This window comes from Ambystoma mexicanum, chromosome 12, assembly GCF_040938575.1.
Source record: "Ambystoma mexicanum isolate Mex_15411 chromosome 12, UKY_AmexF1_1, whole genome shotgun sequence".
Taxonomy (NCBI): Eukaryota; Metazoa; Chordata; class Amphibia; order Caudata; family Ambystomatidae; genus Ambystoma; species Ambystoma mexicanum.
The window spans coordinates 441,191,415-441,214,203 of NC_090936.1; the positions used below are offsets into that span (position 1 = coordinate 441,191,415).

At 47.1% G+C, this 22,789-nt stretch overlaps 1 protein-coding gene and 1 long non-coding RNA gene across 7 annotated transcripts in view; one reads left to right on the forward strand and one right to left on the reverse strand.

Moving 5' to 3' along the window:
- CACNA2D4 (calcium voltage-gated channel auxiliary subunit alpha2delta 4) overlaps nt 1–22,789 on the reverse strand; it is a 1,390,363-nt gene that overhangs the window by 852,077 nt on the left and 515,497 nt on the right. For all 6 annotated transcript variants that reach the window (XM_069628636.1, XM_069628639.1, XM_069628635.1 and 3 more), the window contains exon 10: nt 3,166–3,255. In XM_069628636.1, coding sequence (XP_069484737.1) covers nt 3,166–3,255 — 90 coding nt within the window. The remainder of the gene's footprint in view (nt 1–3,165; nt 3,256–22,789) is intronic.
- LOC138513626 (uncharacterized) overlaps nt 1–22,789 on the forward strand; it is a 481,408-nt gene that overhangs the window by 17,560 nt on the left and 441,059 nt on the right. The gene's annotated exons all lie outside the window — the stretch shown is intronic.

The following is a 22,789-nucleotide window of genomic DNA, read 5'->3' on the forward strand; positions in this document are numbered from 1 at the left end:
ACATACCTCCCCTTGATACACGCTCTGTACATACCTCCCCTTGATACACGCTCTGTACATACCTCCCCTTGATGTAAGCTCTGTACATACCTCCCCGAGATACACGCTCTGTACATACCGCCCCCTGATACACGCTCTGTACATACCTCCCCTTGATACACGCTCTGTACATACCTCCCCTTGATACACGCTCTGTACATACCTCCCCTTGATACACGCTATGTACATACCGCCCCCTGATACAAGCTCTGTACATACCTCCCCTTGATACACTCTCTGTACATACCTCCCCTTGATACACGCTCTGTACATACCTCCCCTTGATACATGCTCTGTACATACCTCCCCTTGATGTAAGCTCTGTACATACCTCCCCTTGATACACGCTCTGTACATACCTTCCCTTGATACACGCTCTGTACATACCTCCCCTTGATACACGCTCTGTACATACCTCCCCGAGATACACGCTCTGTACATACCGCCCCCTGATACACGCTCTGTACATACCTCCCCTTGATACACGCTCTGTACATACCTCCCCTTGGTACAAGCTCTGTACATACCTCCCCTTGATACACGCTCTGTACATACCTCCCCTTGAGGCAAGCTCTGTACATACCTCCCCTTGATACACGCTCTGTACATACCGCCCCCTGATACAAGCTCTGTACATACCGCCCCCTGATACAAGCTCTGTACATACCTCCCCTTGATGCAAGCTCTGTACATGACTCCCCTTCATACAAACTCTGTACATACCTCCGCTTGATACACGCTCTGTACATACCTCCCCTTGATACACGCTCTGTACATATCTCCCCCTGATACACGCTCTGTACATACCTCCCCTTGATGTAAGCTCTGTACATACCGCCCCTTGATGTAAGCTCTGTACATACCTCCCCTTGATACACGCTCTGTACATACCTCCCCTTGATACACGCTCTGTACATACCTCCCCTTGATGTAAGCTCTGTACATACCTCCCCTTGATACAAGCTCTGTACATACCTCCCCTTGGTACAAGCTCTGTACATACCTCCCCTTGATACACGCTCTGTACATACCTCCCCTTGGTACAAGCTCTGTACATACCTCCCCTTGGTAGAAGCTCTGTACATACCGCCCCTTGATGTAAGCTCTGTACATACCTCCCCTTGATACACGCTCTGTACATACCTCCCCTTGATACACGCTCTGTACATACCTCCCCTTGGTACAAACTCTGTACATACCGCCCCCTGATACAAGCTCTGTACATACCTCCCCTTGATACACGCTCTGTACATACCTCCCCTTGGTACAAGCTCTGTACATACCCCCCCTGATACAAGCTCTGTACATACCTCCCCTTGATGTAAGCTCTGTACATACCTCCCCTTGATACACGCTCTGTACATACCTCCCCTTGATACACACTCTGTACATACCTCCCCTTGATACACGCTCTGTACATACCTCCCCTTGATACACGCTCTGTACATACCTCCCCTTGATGTAAGCTCTGTACATACCTCCCCGTGATACACGCTCTGTACATACCTCCCCTTGATACACGCTCTGTACATACCTCCCCTTGATACACGCTATGTACATACCGCCCCCTGATACAAGCTCTGTACATACCTCCCCTTGATACACTCTCTGTACATACCTCCCCTTGATACACGCTCTGTACATACCTCCCCTTGATACATGCTCTGTACATACCTCCCCTTGATGTAAGCTCTGTACATACCTCCCCTTGATACACGCTCTGTACATACCTCCCCTTGATACACGCTCTGTACATACCTCCCCTTGATACACGCTCTGTACATACCTCCCCTTGATGTAAGCTCTGTACATACCTCCCCTTGATACACGCTCTGTACATACCTCCCCTTGATGTAAGCTCTGTATATACCTCCCCTTGGTACAAGCTCTGTACATACCTCCCCTTGATACACGCTCTGTACATACCTCCCCTTGACACACGCTCTGTACATACCTCCCCTTGATACACGCTCTGTACATACCTCCCCTTGATACACGCTCTGTACATACCTCCCCTTGATGTAAGCTCTGTACATACCTCCCCTTGATACACGCTCTGTACATACCTCCCCTTGATACACACTCTGTGCATACCTCCCCTTGATACACGCTATGTACATACCGCCCCCTGATACAAGCTCTGTACATACCTCCCCTTGATACACGCTCTGTACATACTTCCCCTTGATACACGCTCTGTACATACCTCGCCTTGATACATGCTCTGTACATACCTCCCCTTGATGTAAGCTCTGTACATACCTCCCCTTGATACACGCTCTGTACATACCTCCCCTTGATACACGCTCTGTACATACCTCCCCTTGATACACACTCTGTACATACCTCCCCTTGATGTAAGCTCTGTACATACCTCCCCTTGATACACGCTCTGTACATACCTCCCCTTGATGTAAGCTCTGTATATACCTCCCCTTGGTACAAGCTCTGTACATACCTCCCCTTGATACACGCTCTGTACATACCTCCCCTTGATACACGCTCTGTACATACCTCCCCTTGATACACACTCTCTACATACCTCCCCTTGATACATGCTCTGTACATACCTCCCCTTGATGTAAGCTCTGTACATACCTCCCCTTGATACACGCTCTGTACATACCTCCCCTTGATACACGCTCTGTACATACCTCCCCTTGATACACGCTCTGTACATACCTCCCCTTGATGTAAGCTCTGTATATACCTCCCCTTGGTACAAGCTCTGTACATACCGCCCCTGATACAAGCTCTGTACATACCGCCCCCTGATACAAGCTCTGTACATACCTCCCCTTGATGCAAGCTCTGTACATACCTCCCCTTGATGCAAGCTCTATACATACCTCCCCTTGATACACGCTCTGTACATACCTCCCCTTGATGCAAGCTCTGTACATACCTCCCCTTGATACACACTCTGTACATACCTCCCCTTGATGCAAGCTCTGTACATACCTCCCCTTGATGCAAGCTCTGTACATACCTCCCCTTGATGCAAGCTCTGTACATACCTCCCCTTGATGCAAGCTCTATACATACCTCCCCTTGATACACGCTCTGTACATACCTCCCCTTGATGCATGCTCTGTACATACCTCCCCTTGATGCAAGCTCTCTTACCTCCCGGAGGATTTTGAACGACTCAATCAGGGCATTGTTGACGGTGCCCACCCCTTTGGCTTGGAGTTCGTCTACCAGCTGTTTAAAGTGCTACACAAATAGAAAGTTACACAAAGTGAGTTCATTACAGGATCTACGAAGTTAGATAGCAAAAATAATGTTATGGCAAATATTAGTAATACGGACAGTAAAATATTACTGACATTAATTACTATGACTACTAGTACTACTACCAATACTAATATGACCCCTAAAACTCCTACTATTACTACAACTACAACTTATTGTTTTTTTTATGTTTATGGTTTATAAAAACCTTTACATCAAAAGAACCAAACGAAATAAAACACTAGTACAACTTATAACAAGACAGTTACATGGCTGCAAAAGACATATTCCAAAGCCCCTAAGTACATGTTTCTGGTTTTATTTTGAAGCTACTGTGTAAATGTAACAGGATAACTGAGGCAGGTGCATGTGGGATACATCACGCATGTGCAAGGACACCAACACGTTTCGACCCACAACGAACGATAAAACAAGTTGAATGTGACTTCACAAACTGACCAGCTGCAATGCTTCACTGAATGCTATTCTTTAATATGCTATAGGGGTAGCAAAAACTCCTAGGAGGGGCGGGCGGGGGTTTTGGGGGGTTGGGTGGTGGTGGGGTGGGCTCCAGTTTTTCCAACCATGGCTGCCCAAAAAAAAACAAATGACACAAGAGGTGGGGTTTAAAACTAGATTTATGAATAAACGGGGTGGTTTGGAAGCATGCACACAAGGTCTAGGAGGGATTAAACTATTAGGGTGCAGGTCCCTTCATCCACTAGGGGTACTGGCCTCCGTCAAGTTCACTATTCTTAGAGATATAGTGCCCAGCTGCTTCTTGGCTCAGTTCACTTTCACAGGGAAATAGCGCCCACTTTGCCATTTGCAATCCTGTCAGGAGGATAGTACCTGGTACATGTCTCCCTGCTGCAGGGATATAGTGCCCCAGTTCCCTTACCAGGGATATAGCGGCCCAGTCCCCTTACCAGGGATGTAGTGCCCCAGTTCCCTTACCAGGGATATAGCGCCCCAGTTCCCTCACCAGGGATATAGCACCCCAGTTCCCTTACCAGGGATATAGCGCCCCAGTTCCCTTACCAGGGATATAGTGCCCCAGTTCCATCACCAGGGATATTGCGCCCCCCTCACTCTTAATGGATATTGTGACCTTTTCACTATCAAGACATACAGTGCCAAACTCACTATTGAGGGTTATCATGACCATCCCACTGTCAAAGGACATTGTGTACTAACTACTTTCATGGGATGTAGTGCCTGCCACAGTAATGATGGGCACAGTGTCCTTCTCACTACCAATGTATTTAGTGTTGCTCTTACCTGCCAGCAGTTCCTGTACACCAAGGATTACCAGGCCCTCCAGATTTTCAGGCACCCGTGGTGTCCGCGGAGCAGCAGCTTAACTGCGCTACCAAGTTTGCTCAGCACTCTGAAAGCCTCTTGCTTGCTTGTCCAGCCTGCATTTCTTGTCCAGATTCTGGCATCTCCATCCTGGTTTGAGTGTCTGTCTTTCTCTCTATCTCTGAAGTGGTATGGTCTCCTAGTTCGGTAAGGACTGCTGCATTCCCCTGCTTTTCCTTTGCCCTTTTATATCCAATCCCTTCTCTTGCGTTGCCTACCACACTCTCCCATTGGCTCCCTTCTCTCCTAGGGTCTCAGTTGCTTCGTTGGTCTGTCTGCATAATTTGCCCGATCTGTTGCAGGTTTTCCAGCATCGGAGGCTAGGGAAGGCCCGGTGGCCATTTTGACACCAGACAGTAGTCCTGCCTCTTCCTCTTGGCTGCACATTGCTCCACTGTGGCTTCCTATTGGCTCTGCTTGGAGAATTTCTCTACGCGCTTCAACTGCTAGCAATGCAAAGGACTGGCTTGGCCCTGGCAGGGATCCCCTCTGGCACGTGGTGGTCCACTGCTGTATCTGGTGCTTTGTTTAGTTCCCATGACTTTCGTTGTGGCAGGTCTGTCACTTTCACTCAGTGATCCCTGGTGTGATATTGGCTCGTGTCGTACGTTGCTCTCTCTGAAGTCATCCACTCAGGCTCCTCCTTCTCCTGCTGGGACACTGAAGGAAAGGTGTGCCAGATTCTATTACGGGTGGGTCTCAAGGAGGGTCGCCTCAGGTCTCTGCATGGTGCCTTTGCACAAGATAAATGAGTTTGTATTCCTCCCACAAATTATTCAATTTAACATGACCTTCCAGGCCTTGCTGTGGTAGCTGGGGACCGGATTCGAGGAGGAGTCAAAGGTACATCACCATACTATGAGCCTTCAGATTCTGGGTAGGTATCTCCCAGATCAGGGAGGGGCTTTGACAGTGGGGGGGGGTTCTGAAATGTAATTGGTTATTTATAATGCTCTTAATACCCTTAGCTTTCTAATCGAGGACCCAGGAATCGAGCCTGTGTTGCTCTGTGTCGTCTTGCTTCCACTTGTCCCTGAGCTATCCTCCCGAACAATTTGTCTTTGACACACTGCCTAACTTTAAAAACACTGGGGGCTCATTTTGTGAAAAATGATAATCGCAGGCTGCCAACATTAGCACTTAAGGGTCCCCAGTCTTTTTACAGTGGATTGTTTACTGCTCTAATTTTTAGCAATGATTTTTACAGATTTTGTTTACATTTATTTTTCCACAAAATGCATGGGGGGTGTTGGTGTTTAGATTCAGCAATATGGTGTGGGAGCTCGGGGGAGGGAGCAGGTAAGGGGATGGGGAAAGAGGGGGTGGGGGAGGGTGAGTCTACTCCCGCATTTTTCTGCAAAAAAAATGAATTGCAAAAAGAACTGTGGTGAAAAAATGCATGACAAAAACACATTGTACTGCAATTGCTGTTGGGTCCCCTGCATACACTTTTTTCAACTTTCACAAAACTGAATTGGAAATCAAAGTTTTAAATGCAGGTGAAACCTTTTATTCACTTTCATTTTACTCTCGGTTTTGCGAATGCTGCCTGCGGATTATGCATTGCAGACAGCATTTGCAATGGATTCCTATGGAATCCCCATAAAAGCAGACGGATTACATGGGAATCGATTCCTTTTATGCCTGTCTGAAAGTCTTTCGAGGGCGTAAACGCATGTGCCCTTTGAAAGAGGCGCAATGCGCAGGGAAATGCCACCTCTGTTTCCTGCTCCTTCTCCGAAGCCAAATGGCAGCAAAAAGTCCTGGAGTGTAAAAGGAAGATGGGAGTGGCCAACATCTTGCTTTTACGCGTCACCTTTGCACTACGTGGTAGCTGCTGGCGTGGTGCTCAGTCACAGCACTTCCTGTGACACCAGGCACCCTCCTGGACATAGCGCCATAGTTGATAGTGATTTTGCAGTAAGAAAGTACTGGAAAAGTTCGCTTTGGTCCCCACTGGGTCAAGGAAAATAAAGTATAGTGCCTTGGTGAGGTTGTATTATTGAATAATGTCTTAGTTTGATTAAAAAGCAAGGTAGCAGTCTGCAGTGTGCTTCTTTTTGCCATAAACAAATCGCATGGCCTCTTCAAGGCCCTTCAATATTTTGAGCCTCACACATTAATTCAGAAATATTGAGTTTGGTCATGTTCTGTGATGAGAGACACACACGATGGCTGAATGAACAGGAGGGGCTCGAGCACTCTGAAGGCACTTTCAAAGCTGGGTGGTGATAACACATGTTATCAAGCAACAAAAGAAAACTCAGTTTGTGGTGTGTGCTATGTACATGTTAAACATTATGAAGTATGGTCTGGCAGTGATTCAGTGTGTAAGAATAAGGAAGCCCGCCAGGCGTAAAGGGCCAAAGCGGAGCTTCAGCGGGACCAAGAAGTCTAAGCGCAGTCCTTATGAGATTCTATAAGGTCTCACAGGTCACATGTTAGTTATCCAGCAGCTGCCGGGTATATTGGTAGCCGTCTTTAAAGTGCTGATCTGCCGTCTCTAAACCAGCCGTGGACTGGGCACCAAAAGAGGCCCTGGAAATAATTTTCAAAGTGGACCCATATTACACATTTTCAGCAAGCCCAACCCTTTTCCTATGGGAAAAAGTGGACATATCACACAAAAGAGGCCCACGTTGCCAAAGCCTACCTGGAAATCTCTAGAGTTCTCTGTAGGCCAGCCCCCCCCCACTGCTCTAAACTGGGCATTGTGAAGGCTATACTGGCACCGATCACTGCTAATGAAACGAAGGCTGGGCATCAACAGCCCATGATCATTGGTGGGCGATCCAAAGATTCCCTGCCTACTTGGAGTAACTTTGTGGAAAATGTTGGGGTGGACATGGCATCTAAATGAAAGGGGCCCTTGCTAAATGAGTGGGACAAAATGGTGTGCCAAAACACCCTTGCCCCCTTCTTAAAATTACGCCCATGACTAAATGCATCGGAATTGGCCATCTTGTCCTGAATGGATGTCTGGATCAGAAGCTCTACGTATGACAAAGGTAATGCTAGTGTGGGCACGTTCTTTTGGTCAAAGTGCCCCACTTTTTGCCCAGTGTGGGCCAGTGTGATGAGTTACTTCACTATGCGGCTAGTAGTTTTGACCAGTGTTACTGAATACATATTCTTTAAAATGCACAATTTGCATCACATTTTATCAAAAAACTCCCCCTTGGGTACTACTCAAACTGTCAGTCATAAAAGGAATGAATTGCCATTTGCAAGGGTGGGCCACTTTTTCATTGGTGCCCGAGACAATTGTTTGCCCCTGTCGGACCCTGGGTACTGTCACATTTGACAGTACAGGGTCGGACTGGCGGTACCGGTCGATCGGCCACTGGCCGATGACCTTTGAGGACCTAGGGGCCGTTTTTTATGAGGCTACCCCTGGGCCGTTTTTTTTTTAAATTAAAATGTTTATTAAAACATTTGCACTGCAGACTCCCTCACACTGTGTCCACTCTGCTGCGTACAGGGCCATTCTTTTTTGTATTGATGTTTTCACTTTGAGTCACGAGATGCTCAGTCTCAGCTTTTGCTGCCTGCTGCCGAGCCGACAGTGTCACTGTGTGTTATGTTATGTTATGTTATTTTGCACTTATATAGCGCCTTATATACCATTGGTATGGTCTGAAGGCGCTGGTAGGTTGAACGCCCTTGGGAACTGAAATTCAGACCAGTAGAGAGAGTAGAGAGAGTCAAAGGTGCATGTGAGCACCGGGTATGTGTGCAGCTCGTGCGGTATTCGTGTAATAGCTGCTTCTTAGCGGTAGGTGTGGTGGTTGAGAGATCAGGAGAATGTGTTTGTTCTGGCGGGTTTTATCCAGAACGGATGTGGCTGTTTAGGCCTGAGGAGAACGCCTGGCTGGGGGGTGTGAAACCAGCAGTGTTTGCTTAGAATGATGTGCAGTGAGCGGCGGATGTTGGTATGAGAACAGTTATACCGAATCGTGTCATAGTATCTCTGTGTTGTAGTTGAGTGGTGATGTAAAGAAGAGAGTAAGTGTGGTGGTGTGATATGATGGGTTATATGCTCTTTAAACGCTCTCTGCATTCTAAGCCATACTATATATGTCATGCAATTCTACGCGCTCCAGTCCGTCCAATACTCCTGTCTGCCCCGTGCACTCTAGTCTGTCCCGCGCATGCCCTCTTGTCGCCCCACGCATGCCCTCTTGTGCATACCCATCCGCTCCCTACACTCATCCGCTCCGTACGCTCATCCGCTCCGTACGCTCATCCACTCCATACGCCCATGTGCTCTATACATTCGCCAGGTTTGTACATTCATCTGCTCCGGCGATCTACACACTCTGCGCACTTCCGCAATCATCCACTATCCACACTCGTGGGCTCTACATACTCGTCCGCTCCCCATATTCATCTGTTCTACACACTCATCCAGTTTACGCTCATCCGTTCTGCGTATTCGTGCGCATTCCTGCATTCTCCTCTTTTCTCTGAGATTTACGCACTCATCCGCGTTACGCACTCCCCCTTTCTTCACCCCCTCTGTGCACTCTTTCCCTCTGCGCACTCTTTCCCTCTGCGCACTCGCATCTGCTCCATGCACTCGTCCGCTCCATGCACTCGTCCCCTCTCCGCACTCATCCCCTTTAAGTACCCGTGTTTTTCACTCATCTAGCAGCAATATCCTGTTCTATATATTCATCTCATACACTCATCTGTTCTATATCTTCATCTGCTCTGCACACTCATCTTCTCCATATTCTCACCTGGTCCATACATCCAGTCGCTCCACGCACCCATGTGCTGCATACACCCATGCGCTTCATACACCCATGCGCTCCATACACCCATGCGCTCCATACACCCATGTGCTCCATACACCCATGCGCTCCATACACCCATCCGCTCCATACACCCATCCGCTCCATACACCCATCTGCTCCATACACCCATTCACCCCATACACTCATCCTTCCTATACACACATCCGTCATCTACACTCTTCCATCCTATACACTCATTCTGCTCTATATACTTCTTTCGCTCCATACACTCATGTGCTCTATAGACCCAACCGTTCTATACATTCATCTGCTCCGGCTATCTACACACTCTCTGCGCTTCTGTATTCATCCGCTATCCACACTTGTGCGCTCTACATACTCATCCGCTCCACATACTTATTTGTTCTACACACTCATCCGGTTTACGCTCATCCGTTCTGCAGATTCATCAGGCTTACGTATTCCTGCGTTCTACTTGCTTCACTGTGTCTACGCACTCATCCGCGCTACACGCCCGTCCGCTCTACACTCATCTGCTAAATATGTTTATCCATTCTATACACTCATCCGATCTACATTTTCATTCGATTTCCACATTCATTCAAACTATATAGTTATCTGTTCTTCCATTCACCCACTCAGCGCATCTGCTTCACCTGCTTCATCTATTCTAACTATTTCATCCATGCCATTCACTTTGTTCACTTGTCATGCAATTCTGTCTATTTCAGGAGTATAAATCTCGTTACTGATGCCGTAAGATGTACTCTTATTAACCATTTCACTGCTTTGATCTACTTTATTTGTTTAATTCTGGATGTCCTTCAAGTTTATATTGGGGATTATTGGCTGTCAATTTCTTGCGTCAGGTAGTTTGCTGGCTTGGTATCATTGAGTTGCTGTTAGTCTGTTTGGATTATTTGGTACAGGTTGGTTTTTAGGGTAAGGGCGTTAAATCCTCGGTTAGGCGGATGTGGGGTGGGAGTGAGTTCCATAGCGAGGGCGCCAAGGCTGAGAATGATGATCCACCTAACCTGACTGAGTTTGTCTTTGGTATGACTAGAAGGCCGGCTGAGCTTGATCTTAGGGTGCGAGGGGGGTATTAGGGTTTTAGCTTGTCTTGAAGATATTGAGGTCCGGTTTTATGCAGTGCTCGATGGGAGATGCATAAGGTTTTGATGGTCACCCTTTGGGCTACTGGGAGCCAGTGCAGCGTCTTAAGTGCTGGGGAGATGTGGTCTCTTGGGCCGAGCGCAAGTAGCAATTTGGCAGCCGCATTTTGTGCCCTTTGGAGTTTATTCAGATGGTACGCGTGGACTCCGAGGTATAGGGGGTTTGCGTAGTCCAGTCTTGATATAACGATTGATTGGACTGCGGAGAGTCTGTTGGGAAAGGAGAGATATGGAAAGATGCGTTTCAGGGTTTTAAGGTGGTAGTGGCAGGACTTTGAGACGTTGTTGACTTGGCGCGAGAGTGTTAGATCAGAGTCAAGGGTGCATCCAAGATGTGTGCCGTGTGATGAAGGAGGTGAGCGCCCCTGCCCCGTGAGAGATGCATCTGTGATGAGAGTGGCTTCTACTGCGGGGGTGGTGACGGTTTATCCCTGTAAGAGGTTTTCCCTCGACCACTACTGCAGAGAGAACAAGGGCTGCCGAGACAACCACTAGATCAGGGGTCTCCAACCTTTATGTAGGCGTGAGCTACTTTCAGTTGGGGGCCAACAGCGAGAGCTACTTGTGGGCGATATCAGCGGTCGGGGTTGTTCATAAACATTGGAACTTTTTTTTTTAGCTGTAATTTTCCCTTCATAAATATAGGGAATAACATATCCCTTCATGTTTATGTTAAGTTCAAAAATCTCTTTATTGCATTCTTTTTTATTAGAAGTTCTCATAAAAAGACTTTCACAATGTAGGAAAATGAGACATTCAGTGTGAAGGTTGACACTGCATGTCATCCACCAGCGCTCTGTAGTCGGGGGTATAACTTGATACATCAACTCGGATGGAGTCACTAAGATGCTCATCGATCAGGCGGGTTCGAAATTTCGATTTGATGAAGTTCATATCTGAAAATGCAGATTCTCAGAGATAGGTGGAACCAAACAGAGAAGTCACTTTTAATGCTGCTGTGCAAATGTTACTGTACTCCTTGTGATCAACAAGGCTCCAGAAATTGGTGTGAGATTGTCTGCTTTTCAACAGAATGTCCCCTTTCAGGCTGACAATCTCCATTTCCATAGCACAACTGTTAAGGTTAAACAGCTCACCCATTTGTTCTGTAAGTTCACAAACATTGACTTATATGAAGGGGTTTGTGATGAACATCACACACGGTTCAATCCTTTCGAAATCCCTGAACCGGTCACTGAACTCTTCCTTAAGCCTGCTCAGGAGAATGCTGTATTTGTCTATGTTCAGGAGTTCAGAACTAGCTGAATGCTCTGTCAGCATTTGCATTACAGAAGGGAAATGATGCATTTTCCTTTTCACCACTTGTTCAGTGAAAAGGTTACGTTTTGACTTAAATGTCTTTACTGCGCTTATCATGTCAGCAATGGTTTTAACCTTTCCTTGTAGTTCACAGTTCAGATTATTTAATATCTCGGTAACATCTGCCAGAAATGCCAAATCAAGTAGCCAAGAAATGCTGCATAATTGGCTGATGTCTTCATTTCTTGACCTCATGAAGTCTTTGATTTCTGGCAAAAGTGAAAGCGACGTAGTATTTTCCCCTGCTAAGCCATCGGATTTCCTGTGTAGCAACAGATCACTATGTGCGGCAGATAGTTCTTCCAGGAATATTTTGAACATTCGGTGCTGTTTGGCCTTTGCACAAATTGAATTAATAATTCACACAACAGGTGCCATTACGTGATCAAACCCCATCACTTTGGCACAAATTGCCTGCTGGTGGATGATGCCGTGGTAGTGCAGTAATGGAGGAAAATCAGGGTCTGCTATACAGCACGCAACAAAACCAGAATGACGCCGGTCATTGCTGGTGCACCATCAGTAGTTACTGCTACCAACTTGTTCAATGGAATTTTTGTTTTGACAAAATAATTCTTCACCTCATTGTAGAGATGAACACCTCTGGTTGTGGATTTCAGAGGCAGCAAGGTCAAGAATTCCTCTTTGTTGGTGAAGTCTTCAAACACCATTCGAGCAAACAGTGCCAGCTGGGCAGTACCACTCGCATCAACTGATTCATCACACTGAATGGAGAAATAAAAGTGCATATGCCCAAATCTTTTTCTAATTGCCCCATCACATTGGCAGATAGTGCAGATACCCTCCTTGCCATTGTGTTTGCACCTAACTGCACATCTGAAATGGCAGACATAATGTCAGGGCATTTATTTAAATCTTTTAAAACTGACTCAGCCACGAGAGCCATCGCACCTTTCACAACTGCACCATCTGTAAAAGTGCATTTGTGTTTTGCCAAATAATGTGCAACTTTGAAGGATGCCTCTGTTGCAGCATTTGCTTTCTTTGCAGGTTGGGTGAAAAATGCTTGTTGCCACACAATTGTTTTCCAAATCTGCATCTAACACTTTCATAGGAAAGAAAATAATTTCTAAACTCAAAAATGCTGCTTAAACTTGCATTCACGGTTTCTTTTTTTGTCAGACTACCACACAAATACCACGTCATTTTTGTGCCCCTTCCTTTGGGTTTTATCACAGGTTACATTTATAAAGATGGTATACGCGTGACAAACTGCTTAATCACATATAAATGCTTCTGTTGTGCTGACAGCAGTTATTAGGAAAATAAAAACTGTGGGTTCATGGTGCCAACTTTTGATTTTCACTACAGGGGCAGAATACCCCACCCTCCCTCTCCCCTGAATATAAGCAAGCGACCAGCCCAACCCATGCCTTGGCCAAACATTTTATAGGAATTGCAAAAGTCATACGATAACAAGCAGTTTTTTTTATATTTAACATCTCGGCAACAGTCTCTCAACCTACTGAGCTACCCTGGTAACCTTCTACTGTAGAGTGTGTCTATTGATCCCTTAATGTACACAAAATGACTATATTACCAACTGTATTTTGGGTGCACCCCAGCCAGGGAAGTGCTTTAAAGTGGAACTGATGCAGTGTGGAGTTTGGAAAGAAGCAGCATGAAAGGTTGCCCCATTTTAAAACTTCTATTTTGCCTGGGATCAACAAGGCTGCAGCTATTAATCAAAACGGCAGGGCTCTAAGCACACATAAATGGACTTATTCCATCACTGTCTCACAACTTGAAGATCTAGTAAAGTTTCTGGAACTCCAGAAGCAGATGATACATGCAATTATCTACTCAAAATGTAACCCACTGCCCTTGACTGACTTCCAGTTATGCGAGTTACTATTAGAAACGCAGGGCTCTGGCGAGGAAGTCCCGAGGGGGCTTGCCCGCCAGAGCCCTGCCTTGTAAAAATAGCTCAAAAGACTGAAAATGAGCACAGGGGTGAAACAAAAATGAGCCCAGCATGTACAAGCATGCACCAGCTGCACTAGTGGTAACCATTAAACAGGAATGCATACCGAAAATCCATGCTGCATAGGGAAAGAGTTAGGGCCAGCCACCATCCCTACAGTGTTGGCTGTGCTCTCAGCAATAGTCTTGTGAAGTTCAAACCACCTAGCATCACATTTATGAACAATAGCCCTTAGTTGACAGTAATATCTGGCACTTCTATCTTCGCTAATCCTGTAAGTTGAAACAGGGCACTAATGTTACCCCAATATTACACCAGCCCATGCGCACCTGGAGAAAAAAAAAGTTGTCACTACCACATTACTGCCACATTGGAACGATAGACGTCTTTTCCTGCGTATTAGCCCTCACTTCTCGCTAAGAAGCTTATAAGTTTTGATATCAATGATTGGATGTACTAAATGTGCGTCATTTACAGTGAGTCCAATGTGGTAAACCCATAAGCACATTGGTCCCGAGGAGGCTTGCTCGCCAGAGCCCTGCTCAGGGGTGGACTGGGAACTAAAAGAGGCCCTGGAAATAATTACTGGGGACCAAAAGAGGCCCTGGAAATAATTGTCAAAGTGGCGCCACATGACACATTTTCAGCAAGCACAATGCTTTTCCTATGCGAAAATTAGGAAATGCCACACAAGAGGCCCAGGGTGCAGAAGCCCAGGTAAATCTCCAGAGTTCCCTATAGGCCAGTCCACTCATGGCCCTGCCTTTGAAAAATAGCTGAAAAGAGTGCCAGGGGTGGACTGGGAACTAAAAGAGGCCCTGGAAATACTTACTTGGGACCAAAAGAGGCCCTGGAAATTATTTTCAAAGTGGCGCCACATGACACATTTTCAGCAAGCACAATGCTTTATCTATGCGAAAATTAGGAAATGCCACACAAAAGAGGCCCAGGTTGGAAAGGCCCACCGGTAAATCTCCAGAGTTCCCTATAGGCCAGTCCACTCATGGCCCTGCCTTCGAAAAATAGCTGAAAGGATGAGCCCAGGGTCGAAACGGAGGCATGCAGCTATCATGCGGCATGTCTCCGCTCGCCCTGGGCTGACTGCCAGTTATGCAAGGTACTATTAAAAACGGCAGGGCTCTAGCGAGGAAATCCCGAGGGGGCTTGCTCGCCAGAGCCCTGCCATCTAAAAATCACTTACATGACTAGAAAGGAGCACAGGGCGAGCGGAGACATGCAGCTAGCATGCTGAAAGTCTCCATTTCGCCCTGGGCTCTTTGTCAGTCATATGAGTTGCGTTTAGAAACGCAGGGCTCTGGTGAGTTAGTCCCGAGGGGGGCTTGCTCGCCAGAGCCCTGCCTTCTAAAATAACTTACATGACAGGAAAGGAGCCCAGGGCGAGCGGAGACAGTAATCAAAATAGCTGAATACTCTGTTTCACCCGGGGCTCCTTTCTGCCAAGCTGCCCACCCCTCCTCCGACAGCACAAACAAGTGCACACATGAGAGGAGGGGCCGCAGTTCGGCGTGCACAGACACAAAGTAAATAAAATAAAAACATCTCAATTCACCTCCCCCGACCCACCTGACCTCACCTCACCTCAAAATACACTTCAGGCAGCCATGTTACCTCAGTCCACACTTCCAAACGCCAGGAGAGCTCCAAAATAGAAAAAGAAAAATACCTGCGCCACAGTGCTTTTAAAAGAGAAACCCCGGGATTTCTCACACAGCACAAAGGAACTTGCTCTGGCCAATCACAGGACGCATTGCATATGCTTTACAGATTTGCAGGCCTGTGATTGGTCAGAGCACTTCCTTGAATCTTTTTTTTTTCTTTCTGAAAGTCGAACGCGAGCTACTTCAGAGGCTCTGGCGAGCTACCGGTAGCTCGTGATCGACTGTTTGTAGACCCCTGCACTAGATTGTCCCATTGTCCGCTGGCCTGACACCATTAGCCGTTGAGCCACTCTTGATGGGGCGCAAACATGCGTTTGGGACTAAGTAAATGCGGGAGGCCAACATCCTTAACAGTCGCATGGCTTGGCGTACAGTCACCTCGCAATTGGTGACAGTGAGGGATCTGGAACAGCATTTTCTGAACCCTCTCGTTGGAGGGTTCAGACGAGGCCATCTTAACTAGAGCACCCAATGGGCTTGGCTAGGTTCTAGGCTGGACCTTTTCTCGTTGATCGAGAATCCCAGACTATCTACTGTCTTCTGGGTATTTGATAGGCATGTTCTGTACTAATCCCCTGTTATTAGTAAGTCGCCGAGGTAAGGATAGACTGGAATGGACTGCCTGTGCAGGCGAGCCGCTACTACCGCCAGCACTTTTGTAAATATCCTTGGGGCTGAGGCAATGCCGAAGGGATGGACCTTGAACGGATAGGGGTTGTCCTCTATCATGAACCTTAGGTACCCTCTGTGCGCTGGCAGCATTGAAATATGAAATTATGCATTTTTCGTGTCCAATGTTGCCATGTAATTCCCCCCCTGTGTTAGCTGAGGTATTACTTCCTGTAATGTTGTCACTGTGAGAGATGCGTCTGTAGTGAGAGTGGCTTCCACTGCAGGGGTGGTGAAGGTCATCCTCTTCAAGAGGTTTTCTCTTGACCACCACTGCAGAGAGAGAACGAGGGCTGGCGAGACAACTACCAGATCTTCCCATTGTCCGCTGGCTTGACACCACTGGCTGTTGAGCCACTCTTGCATAGGACGCATGCAGAGCCGCACGTGGGGAACCAAGTATATGCATGACGCCATCATTCCTAGCAAGCGCATGGCCTTGCGCACTGTCACCTCCCAACTGGCTACATATTGAGGGATCTGAAAAAGCATGTTCTGAACCCATATCCTGGAAACCAAAACCGAAAAAGGATGACTAAACCGGAAAGGACACGGACCGTGGGACTGGGCGCGGCCCGAGCAACTCGCCTCTTGGCAGCGGTGGCGGAGGAAACTGACACTTTCTCTCGCAGCAGGGGGCCAAGGGCTGCCTTGCAGAGCTGTTCCTGGAGCATAACTATTCATTAAAGCAAGGTAACAACACACATGTTGTTACCTTGCTTTGATGATTTGCAAATTGCATGTATCATAATTATGATGCATGCATGATACAGCATCATGCATATGTTTGTAGTGGGCCGGCCCTCAGGGCTGCCGCCGCCGCCAGGCCAGCGGCCATGCAGCCACTTCAGGGCTGCCGTGGCTGACTGGCCGTGCTCCTGATTGAAGTGTGAATTGCCAATACGAACACCTCTGCAGCAGGAGGCTGGCTGACTGCTCACTCTGGCTCCTCCTGCCTGCAGGGCTGGGCTGGGGGTGGGGGCTGCCCCCAAGTTCACAACAAGTTGCTTTCAAACTTTGCAGGAAGTAACAACGAATTTGTTGCCCTGCAAAGTTGAAAGCAACTTGTGCCTGGGGCTGTGGGCCGACACAGACTCCATGCCGCCACAATTCTGGAGTGGTGGACACAGGGACACGTGACTCTGACTCTAGTCTGAGAGGATATTAGGACCCCCCCTGAACCTGGGCATTATTTTTTGGCCACCACGACGAGGCAGCCAGCCAGCAGCAGTGCCACGAGTGACAACGACACCCACGCAGCACTGTAAGAGGAGAGTCAGCAGCAGAACCGGCTGCCTCCCCCTCCCCGGCCGGCCCCCGGCCCGAAGAGTAGACCCCAGCAGCAGCTGGTGTTGACCTGAGGCAGCTAGTGGCTACACAGCTGTTATAGTGAGAGACTTGTGACAAAACCACAGGTAAGATTGGCCACCAGGGCACATGTACCAATGTTTCGCATTAGCGGGCACCCTTTAAGAGTGACTACATTCTGTTCTAATTCTCTTAGTCACCGTTAATGTACCCATGCATGACCAACTGATCAAGAGTTGGGGCCTTCAGCAGACACACATCTCACTGCTGCCTTTGACCTGGCTCATGTGTGCTATTAGTCCAGAACACAATACATTTTCTTTATTTTAAATGATTTTATGATTCTTGATGAAGCAGCTTAGGGGCCTGCTCCCTTCTCAAGACTAGTCACTATTTTGGCAGTGACAGCTGCAGAACTTTGCCCTACTCCGCCCCATCCCTCTTTGAAACGAATGTCCACTGCTTGGGGGCCAGTGAACAGAACACCAGTCGTTAAAATTTCGAGTGGCCGACTGGTGACCTGGGTTCCTACTTTGCAGTTTAAAGCCAAAGATTAGACATGAAAGAAAGAAGGCCAACAAGGCACATATGGATCAGGAATACTGTCTTAAAAGTCATCCTTTTTTTAGAGGTCATCAGGGAAATTTGTTAAGTAGAGGTGAGGTGGGCGCCACACAAGAAACTACTCTACCCGCAGTGCAACCCATCCGCGGGAAGCGCTGCATTGTCCCCCGGGAGGGATAGCAAGAGCACTTTTGCTGTATATTTAATTATGCATCATCACCAGGAGTATCACGGCATGATGCAAGCCTTCTTACGGTAGTCTGCTGTCCAAGGTGAGCATCGGACGACGGCCAGCCAGGCACAGAGCGGCTTTGTGTGCAGTGCAGCCGGTCCCCGGGATCTAGGTGTGCGGACTGCAGAGCAATGTCGTGTCTGCCTGCCTACGCACGTGAGACTAGACAAATCTGCATCTATCTTAGTAATCACATCACCTGGGAGCTCCTCCCGTGCTGTGCGGCCCTGTGGGGGCCTGGAGTGAAACCTATGGTACATGGTCTGATGGCACTGTGGCAGGCATCAAAAGTAGAGTCATAGCGATGTTGGCGGCACCTAAGAAATCTGCCCCTAGGTTATAGCTGGCTTGCCAGGGAACAGGCAACAGTATAGTTTCACCAGCAGTACTTTAAAAAATATTGCAGAGTTGTCACCGTCAAGCCACAGCTTTGCACTTCCACTCTGATAATTTGTAAGGAGCATACCCCCTCAAATATCTTTCTGGTTGCAGCAGCTTACGCGCTCCTTAATGTTGCTCCTGAGGCATGGCAGAGTGGCGTCGGTGTGTTGCCTTTCCCACTCTGTATTCCTGGTTGTTCCTGTCCTACCTCTGCATCCTCTGTCTTCCCTGCCCTGTGAACTGGTGTTTGGGACAGGCGCTCTAGCTATCGGTCATGGCTATACTGCAAATGGGAAGGCAGATTGCAACACCCAAAAGGCTGAGTGCCTCATGCACATAATACTGGCAATGTTACTAATCTGGTGGCAACTAGGTACATGCACTCCTCCACAAAGGACTTGCAGGGTCATTGTCAGGAAATACTGGTGCAGCGCATTGTGACTTCCTGAGTAGCTCCAGAGCTTTGCTATATCGTGCGAAGTACATGGCTCTCAATCCAAAGAGTTATAATGTGGGCTCCTTTACAAATGCCTAACACTACTTGGCGGGCCCAAAGCCTGACCCGCTTGGGCATCGGTGGCTTTGCAATTGCAAACTAGCACACTACCTGAAAGCCAAGGCAATTGCTGGAGTCTACTGATGTGACGTCATGTTTGTGGATTTCTTTAGCAAATCGATGCAGTTCTTGGACTTTCCAAGACTGCTTTCTGTTTTTAAAAGCGACGTTGCAAGACTATAATGATGACAAATGTACATATTGATACAACATTAAATAGACACCTACACTGTAAATAGAAGATGGTTCCCGGTCTATGACTGCAGCAAAAGGTTAGGTAAATCATTGTAGGTATTTGTCCAGCTTATTATAGTACATTGTGGATGTTGAAATCCCATTAAGCACTGTTTATTAGCAATGCAGGACCATAACCTGAAGAGTAATTATTCTTCTCTTCCATTATTAAAGTGGGTCTCTGCTTAGACAAGTGTGTCTCTACCCTGCCCCTGTACCTGCACTGCTACAGCTGTCAGAACACAGTGTTTTCAAATCTTCTTTGATAAGGGCACCACGTGCCCTTTCGAAGTCCATGCGGTGTGCAGAGTAACAGAAGACAGCCCCACCACCTTTGTCAAATCCATCACTACTTTCTACATGTGCACAGAATGTAATTTAAAGATCATGCATTGATTATAATTATTATTATTGAGGCATATAAATTGAGAGCGAGAGAGAGAAAGAGAGAGAGAGAGAGAGAGGGAGAGAGAGAGAGAGAGAGAGAGAGAGGGAGGGGAAGAGAGAGAGAGACAGAGAGAGAGAGAGAGAGAGAGAGAGAGAGAGAGAGAGTGTGTTTAAAGTGTTCATCGTTAAGGTTCCCACAGCTCTGATGTAAATATTGTGCTAGTCCATAATATTTTAGATGATGAAAGCTGATGCAAATACGATTTAATTTCAGCCTTCCTGGGTTTGTCATCGGAACAGTGTCACTGATGCAGTCATGAAGCCATAGAGTAGGGCACATGTGGTGCCAATGGCGCTGCCACTCCACCTACCCTCACTGCTTTGCTTTCTCCTTGTATCTGTTTGCCCTCAGCATATGGCACTGTGAACGTAGCTGTGATGGCGTAACTGCCCTCCAGCAACTCCTCAATCTTTGCTGAATGTTCACTAAGGCAGAGTTAAGGAGATAGTTTACGCCTGCAGTGGTCATGCCACAAAGGACAATCTGCAGTTCAGCGGTTCTGTGTCTTTCAGGCGGTTGGGTTAGATGAATGAATAAGTGATCCCATAAGGCACATGCAGGCCTCCTTCACAGCAGAAGGCCTCCTTATTCCATGGGTTCTGCCACTACTTCTTCCCTCCCACATCCAATGACATGATTGCCAGAAGTGCCTTCATTTTGTGGGAGAAACGCCACGCCTGTGATGCGCTGCTTTCCCTAATTTGCCAACCTCTGAAGCCTGAAAAGTAGATGCACGTGACGCAGGCTTGAAATGCAGCCAAATTTGCACCAGACCTGCAGATGAACTTAACTCACTGGTCTGCTGTTACCAGTTTAATGGCATCCACTACATAATAATTGCTCATTTTACTATTGCCGATATGATAGCTCAGTGGGTTCAGCGCTCGCTGCTGCGATGTGTGTGTGATTTGCAGGTTGCAAGTTATAATCCCAGCAAGGCCATCTCAGCCGTTCATCCTTCTGAGGTTGATAAATGAGTACCAACACAGGTGCTATACAATAACATATTATCATTTGTCCTTGGACGTCTGATTGCATTCACAGTATTTTGACAATACGGATCTATGCACACAGATATTAATGGTACATATGGTGATCCATTCTTGTATGAAATGTATATCACATTAGTGAAATCATAACCATATTTTTTCGTAGTGTACTTAGGAGCAATGCTATTTGATGCCACCTCCTGTTTTGTCAATGGGTGAAAGGTCCTGTTCATGCCACTCCTGTGCTTCGGAGCTGTGGACCCTGTCACATAACTGTATGTAAAGTTATGTTATTTTATGAGTTGTGTTGTAATGTAACAGACACATGAACCCTCCATAAGTAATATTTTCTGTAAAGTCATGGATTGAAGCGATTCACAGATGCTGGTTTGAGGGCCACTTTTTTTGAGGCGCGGGGTGGGCCACTTTTTTGAGGCGAGGGGTGGGACACTTTTTATCGGGTGTCCAGGTCTATTTCTCTTGCCCCAGTCCGACCCTGTGACAGTACCACTAGATACAAGCACCTGCTGTTTGGTAAACAGGTGCTTACAGTACACAGAAATGACCCAAACGATACCTGTTAAACAGAACTAGGGTGAGACCCACTGCTGCTTGCCATAGCAAACAAACCACAACATTCTAGATACACCTCAAATCATGTAAGGATACATTGCTTCCTTTCAAATCACTGCCAGCCCAACTAAACAAGGTATTAAACCCACTGCCAGCTGAGGAACATTCATAGCTAGAATCAAGTAACAAGAACATACACCACCCGGAGAAGCAGAAGAACCACAGAAAGCCACAATTTACATTGGATATCAGTAAGGGAAAGAAATAACTTTTACCCCCTTGCAAAACAAACAGAAACAGCATCAATACATCTGAAATGCTACAGATTGGCCAACAGTACTTACAGCTGAGCAGAAGACCTACCCACAAGGAACCTCATGACCGAACACATGGCCCGTACATATTGCAGATCCTGCAGATTCCGGTCTCTCATACATGCAGATGATACAATGCATGTGAAGGTGCTGGTAGACAAGTGCAGAGCAGAGTCCCCCCACAGCTCCCATTCACTAGCACCCGAGAAGTAGATCCTTGGTTCATACCCGCAGCCTTCCCGCTGTGATGGTCCATGTCGATGCCTAGATGGTGTTGGTGATGCTAGTATCTCTTCTGCTGTTTATACATCACCAAAATCTTGGGAGGTTGGCAGGGGCACTACAGATTTAAAATGCATCGACTGCAAAATGTTGCATCCTTCTACTAAACACTGATGATATTACTGTACAGCACACTGGTCTGGCGTGGAATCTTCTGCGGCACTAGAGTGGTATGAGGACGTATGAGCTTGCTCATGGTTGCCTACCACTGTGGAAGGTCCATGTGCTGCCCTGACACTCACGGTGGGGGATGACATGGGGTTGAATACCGTTTTTTTTGCAACCCCTGATGGAAGACTACCATGAATGAGGTTGGAGGTTTTGGTTGACCACCAGCACAGGTGTCAAGATGATCTTAGGAACAAAGCTTTGCCAAATGATAGAGCTTTCTTTATGAACCCATCCCCATCATTGAAATCAATCTTTCACCACAGTTTCTGACCCATGCATTTGCCTCTGAAACATCAAATGCTTAAGTATGTTGATAACTTGGTTATTAACTGGAAACCTGTAACTAATGAAACACTGGCCTCTCAGCCTACACACTTCCTGGGGCCCAGAACAGCCTTGAGCGGGGACAAAGGACAGGAAGTGGGTGACAGGCAATGCAAAAATGATTCCTCTCTGATAGAATCTCCATTCTGTGTAGAATCAAATTAGTGCAATGTAGATTTCTTAAGCAATGGGTAATAGAAGTTGCTGGTTCAGTAACTGGTTCGGCGGCATGG